The sequence below is a fragment of the Stegastes partitus genome, unplaced genomic scaffold (genome assembly GCF_000690725.1).
Source record: "Stegastes partitus isolate 25-593 unplaced genomic scaffold, Stegastes_partitus-1.0.2 Scaffold10, whole genome shotgun sequence".
Taxonomy (NCBI): domain Eukaryota; kingdom Metazoa; phylum Chordata; class Actinopteri; family Pomacentridae; genus Stegastes; species Stegastes partitus.
This window is the reverse complement of record NW_007577741.1, coordinates 627,928-634,321: the sequence shown is the minus strand read 5'-3', so window position 1 is coordinate 634,321 and position 6,394 is coordinate 627,928. Positions and strand designations below refer to the sequence as shown.

The 6,394-nt window shown below is 38.5% G+C and overlaps 1 protein-coding gene across 1 annotated transcript in view; it reads left to right on the top strand.

Moving 5' to 3' along the window:
- The window catches only part of LOC103360567 (sodium- and chloride-dependent GABA transporter 2-like), a 19,248-nt gene extending 16,513 nt beyond the window's left edge, over nt 1-2,735 (top strand). The window contains exons 15-16 of the mRNA XM_008286364.1: nt 5-156; nt 1,831-2,735. Coding sequence (XP_008284586.1) covers nt 5-156; nt 1,831-1,980 — 302 coding nt within the window. The 3' untranslated portion in view covers nt 1,981-2,735. The remainder of the gene's footprint in view (nt 1-4; nt 157-1,830) is intronic.
- Nucleotides 2,736-6,394: the final 3,659 nt, after the last annotated feature.

The window sequence follows — 6,394 nt, the reverse complement described above, 5'->3', positions numbered from 1 at the left end:
TCAGTGGTGAAATACAAGCCTCTCAAGTTCAACAAAACCTACATCTATCCGACGTGGGCTTACGCTCTGGGATGGTCGCTCGGACTGTTCTGTGTTCTTCTGGTTCCTCTGTGGATCATCTTTAAAGTTACTTGGATGAAAGGGACAATATCACAGGTCGGTACTCGGTAAAGAAGAAAATCAAATGTTTTTATGTGTAGTTTGTGGAGGTTTGTGGTTTCAGCTTTAAAGAAAACATTTAATTTGATTCTCATCTGAGTAATCATGTAAAAGTTTACTCCCCATCTCATACGTTAATTCTTTTCCCCTTTTAATTATTTAGACTTTGTCCAAGAAGGGATTTGGGAAACAGGAGGACAGTAGGGATTAGGTTCAACAGAACTCCACTCATAAAGTGAATTAACAGTTACTACTTGTTATTGCTGCCCTCCTCTGCACGATTCAAACATTTTCTTCTACTTGAAATTAGTATTAAAGTGTCCATGAGTTAGTGAGTAAAACACAAAAACCATCAACTTGGTCTTCCTCTTTCATTTGGTGACTGCTCACTGCCACGTTGCATAGAAAAAATAAAAGGTTGCCCGTCCAACAGTGAGAACAACACAAATGCCACAATGAACACAAGTGTGGTTGTGCAACAAGCATCAGACTTTGAAAAGGCAAGCCGAAGCAGCTGCTGGACAAGAGAACTCCGCTTGACGCTAATGACCTTCTGAGAATGTGAGAAGTTGGAGGTTAGAGGTCAAACTTTTCTCTGTGGGCTACGTTTGAGTGCTTACGTAGAAGCTCACATTCTTCCCAGCTAAGTCAATTATTTTCATTATTGTTTAAAGGCGTATCGTTTTCTCAGTGAATGCTTTGGGCTACGAATTAAAACGGAGCATTCTAGTCGTCGAAACGTCCATACAGATGAATATATGTTACTGCTAGTCAGTTGTTGTCTCTGCTGCTTTATTAAAACAAGAGAAATGCTAAACAAAAACTTTAACAGCCTTAATTTAGTTCACAGTTAGTACAGAAAAAACAAAAGGTTTTTCTCAGAATCATAAATTTTTATGTAGCTGCTGCGTTGCCAATACAGAAAGTTCAGCAAATAAATTGTTTTGGCAAAAACATCAGCGAAAAAAAATCCACTGTGTGGGCCAGTCAGACACTGATAGCTTACTGATAGATCAAATTTTAATATGCTGGGCCGCCCCGGTACCTCAACCAGATCAGAACCGGGCCTGTAGTCCCCGACTCAGCAGTCGTGAGTTCGAATCCCGCTCACGACCATTTGCTCCCTGTTCTCCTCCCCCTTTCCTGTCTCTCTCTACCACACTGAATAAAGGCAAATAAAAAAATTTATATATAAAATAAAATAAAAGATTTAATATGCTGGTGTTGCCAATATGGGCCAAGAAAGCCAATAACACTATACTGCTAAAGGGGCGGAGGAAATTATATAGTTGGAACTGAATCTCTTGTAGACATGCGATTGTAATAAAAGAATGGCAGATCAGCAAAGTTTGCGAGTCTTCCTGAGGGCGGCATAAAAATCTGTTTCCAAATCTTGTTACACTCTGTTTAATAGTTTTTTTTATTAAGCACAAATGTCGGTTTCACGACAGGAAAACTCAGGCGATCGAGCAGAAGTAGGAGAATGCAAAATGCCTCCTTCAGTGCTCCTTCCTGTTTGTCAAACTATGTTGATTTTTAACTGTTGTCGAGAGAGTCGACCTGAAAGAGCCTTTATGCTGCTGGCCTCGTTCATTCCCTCCTTTTTTGTGTTCCCGCTGCTTGGGTTTGGTAAACTGTACTCGGTTTTGATGTGAACTCCTGTTTCCACAGAACATCAGGCAGCTCTGTCGCCCTGAAAACAAGATGCACAACACGGCGAAGCAACCCGAGCAGTGCCCTCTGAACCCCGACAACAGCCCCACACCTGCTGCCAACGAATACAAGGGAAGTGGCGGAGCTGAGATGGAGATGCAAGTGTGAGAAACTGAGCACTTTTGATCATTTTTGAAATGTGATGTTTTTATTATTAAGGTCCAGATTTTGAAAGCTAAGCCTTTTTTTTTTTTCTTTTTTAAATATTACAATAAGCAATAAATACTGAAGACTTTCATTTCAGATCAGGTCTGCAAGCTGCACAATGAGCAGTCATGCCATGCTACCATTTAAATGAAGTATTTAGAAAACAAACTTTACAGAGTTTGTCGAAGCTATTTTCATTCAAAGCGAATCATTTCATGCTTCAGTCTGTCGCCTTCACAAAGGATCAGAAGATGCCAAGTGTAATAATCACTGTCCACTAACATGCACTGTCACCGTAGGTTTTTAGACAATCCCACACCCGCAAAATAAAACATCTGGGAGTGGCAGCTGATGCATTTATTCAATGCAGAATGATTTATATGACGAATAAATGTTGCCTTAATATTACAGTGCCTATAGAAAGTATTCACCCCTCCTTGGAAGTTTCCCCCTTTCCCACATTGAATCATAGTCAATTTAATTTGGCTTTTTTTGGACAAGAATTTACAAAAAAAAAACAAAAACACTCATGTCAAAGTGAAAACAGAGTTCTACAATGTAATGTCCATCAAAAAACATAATGTAAGTGACTATTCATTTCCTTCATGTCAGTGTTTATTAAATGTTTTTGGTCAAAATCAGTTCAGCTAAAAGAGACGCCACCAAAGATCATCTAGTGGAGAGGAAGCTCACTCTGTGTTTAAAAAAATAAAATACAAAATACACCACAGAGTCCACCGTTGTAGATCATCTGGAGGGAGAGCACTGAGGAAATGTATGTAGACTTCTGACTTTAAAGAAAGTAATAGAAAATTGTCTTTTGAATGATTCTAACATTTAGCAAATCAAAATAATTTTGGTCATCCTAACTGACCTAAAACAGGAAAAGTCTGATTTAATGTCAGATAGTGAGAGAAAAAAAATCTTTTATGTCTTTTTATGCAGTGGATGTAAACTCCTGTAGATCACTTATTTTGCATTTTATACTCTTAAAAAAAATAATAGACATAACTTTGTTTTCACTTTGACTTGAAATAATCGTTTTTTTCTGTTAAATTCTAGTAAAAAAAAAAAAAAAGCCAAATTAAATTGACCATGATTTAAAATAAAAAGAGAAAATTGCAAAGGGGGTGGATGCTTTTTACAGGCACTGTATCTGTCAGCTATCACCTTTCCATGTCATATGTTTTTATGTTGTTACATTTATTTATGTACATATGTTTTTTGTATTCACCGATCATTTGCTGTAATGTAGTGGGAACCATAAGCCTGAGAACAAAGACACTTAATTATTTCCACTTTGCTGTGTCGGCTGGATCCCAGCCCATTACATTTCTGATTTCTGCACAGGTTTTTTTTTTTTGTTTGTTTGTTTTCTTAAACTGCAGTTTATCATACAGACCAATGTTTGAAATGGTTAAACTGTGTGCAGACATCATGCTTAACACAATCAAGCAATAACACACACTTAATACCTGTCATACTGTTCTCACGTAGCACTACCAAGTCAAAATGTATCGTCACAACGTAATTTCAAGCTCCAGGCGTAAAAGTCTTATTTATTTGCTTCACAGAAAGTGTTATCTGTCTTCCAGCTGAGGTACAAATGCAAAAAGCCAAAAGTAACAAGAAAACCTCCAGAGAGAAGTCTGCTACGACTCCCAGGGAATATTTCATTTGGAATACTGGGATTTGGAGTGGTTATGTTGCAGTAAATGGTCATGGCTGTAACAACGAAGCATGTTGGCGGATTTGGCTAACCAAACAGAACTGTTTATATATATGGTAGTCATAACCCTGTAATATCATTAAATTACCCTTTGTTTAGGACCAATCACCTCACATTTCACCAACCAGTCAAGTTGCAGTTTACTTCCATGTCTGTCCAGACTCATATAATATAGGTAGTGACTTGAAAAAACTTGAAAAACTTTAAAAAAAAAAAAAAAAAGGTCCTGGTGTATGTACTTGGCCAATAAAGCTGATTCTGATAGAATACAACCCCTTAGCCATGACAGCACACGATGTTTCCAATGCTGATGCTGATATGGATGCTTCACACACATTTCTAGTCTCTGAAGAAGTTTTATACAATCGTCACATTTTTAAGATGGACACACAAAATTGCTGTCGCCATCGTCTGACCAAATGTGAAATGTTGTCACAGAAGCTTCTGAGGTGACAAATGGATGAAAATTGACCTTTGACCCATCACTTTATCATCCTGTTGGGCATTTGTGAGAATAGGGGGGAAAAAAAGTATTTTGTCATGTTAAAGTGACCTTTTTACCACCACTGCTTGATATCTTCGTCTTTCAATCCAAGTGTGCCAAATTTTTAAGACACGTCCTCAAGGTGTTACAGATGTATAGTGTCCACGAGAACGGGAGCGATGGATGGACCAACAACCAGAACACGTGAACAGCTGTGTGGAGGCTCCAGGAAATGTTTTGATACAGAATATATTATATATGACGATATATATTTCGGTGTCGTACACGCACAATTTTGGGGAGTGGACTATGACATTTACTTACTTCACTTTTCACTGTAATTGTTTATTAACGTTGTAAAGATCCATAACTGCTGATTCCTGGAAAATCAATTCAGAATTTATAGGCGACGTCAAAGTGAAGGTGATTGAAGTAATAATGCTCTTGATTTACTTTAAAATGTTGTTAACCGTGTTACTCACTTTAATTTACTTTAATAACACTTTGTAATAACTACACCTGCAAGCTGTGTTCGGAGGAGAGCGCGGCTTGTTAGTAGCACCTGGAAAATCACAAAGAATCACAAAACGTATGCACTTTGTCACGTACTTAAAATGGACTTTGTACTAGCATTAAAAAAAAAAAAAAAAACTTTTATCAAATTATACATACGCTCTGGGAGATCAATAAATGGGGTTTCATTCTGTGTGAATTGTATTTGTGATGACCTTGACTTCATGATGCATTACAGTTATGCAGTTGATATTTAAATGGATTTTCTGTGTGTTGTCCTGGTCTAAACATGTATTTTTAAGACTCCAGAGCTGAGAGTGAGTTGAAATTACTATATGACAGCAGTAAAAAAAATCCTTCTACAACATTGAAGCTTAAGTCAGAGGTAATTCACTTGAGTAATACCATCATATTCAGCTTTTCTCTGCTGCATTTTAAAAGAAGATACTGTAAATGTCTATATTTCTTTTTTAGTTTTTTCAGACAATCCATATTCCACCAAATGAGTACTTTTACTTCTGATATATTGAAGGTTTTTTTAATTGCTAAGAAGATGTGCTCTGTGCTTGAAGTCCCGTAAAAACAATGAATGCAGGACTTCTACGTTGCAGTATCACAAATTTAACCTCATCTGAATAATTCTACTCTTGATGACTCTGAGAAATTTGGCAGGAAAGCGAACCAGATGTCTTAAAGTAGAGAAAAGGCCACAAAGGCAACCACCAGGCTCTTGGGAGTATCAGTGTGCACTCAGAGGTTGATCAGAGATCCTCAAGTGCCCCCTGCTGAGACTTTAAAACAGTGAGCTGCACAGAAATAGTCACCAAGGACCAGAAATGATGGAAAGGCATAACAGTGGTTTAGTAATAAGATACTTATCGGTGTTGTTGTATTGGACAAGTTAGGGGAGAACCCACTGGAAGCATAAATATAAAACGGTAGCTCAAATAACAAAATCTGAAATTCAGTACGTCTGGTTTTCATGGCTATATGCAGTCTTTTCACTTTATTTTATATTTTTTAAATGTCATCTCAGCGCCATGTCACAAATGTTTCATGATGCCATCAACACGCAGGAAACCACAAACCCAGATGCATAATTCAGAAATTGTGGGTGATTTTAACCTCCGCAACTGAGGAACTAAACTGCTTAATCAGCTCATCATCAAGCTCTGCAGAAGCCTGATGACGATCCTGATCATTTGAATCAGGTGTGTTGGAAGAGGGAAACATCTAAAACATGCAGGACTGTGGCTCTCGAGGACCAGGATTGGAGACCCCTGCTCTACACCCACGACTGTGATGCCACAAAGGGGAGAATATTCACACTCTCACATTTGCAGAAACACAACAGTCCAGGGTCTGATCGAAAACAGCGATGAGGCAGAAAACCTGGCATCAAAACAACCAATTGACCCTCAATGTCAACAAGGCAGAGGAAGTGACAGTGGACCTGAGGAAGGAGAGAAGCCACCAACACCACGACTTGCTGTGTATCAGTGGGTCTCAGGAGAAGACACCAAGTTCCTCGGGGGTGAGGACTTCACCTGGACCAACCACAGCACACAGACAATCAAGAAACGTCTCTGCAGCTTCTCCTGGTGCACTGCTGAGACCATTCTCACGAGCAGCATTATGGTGTGGTGCAG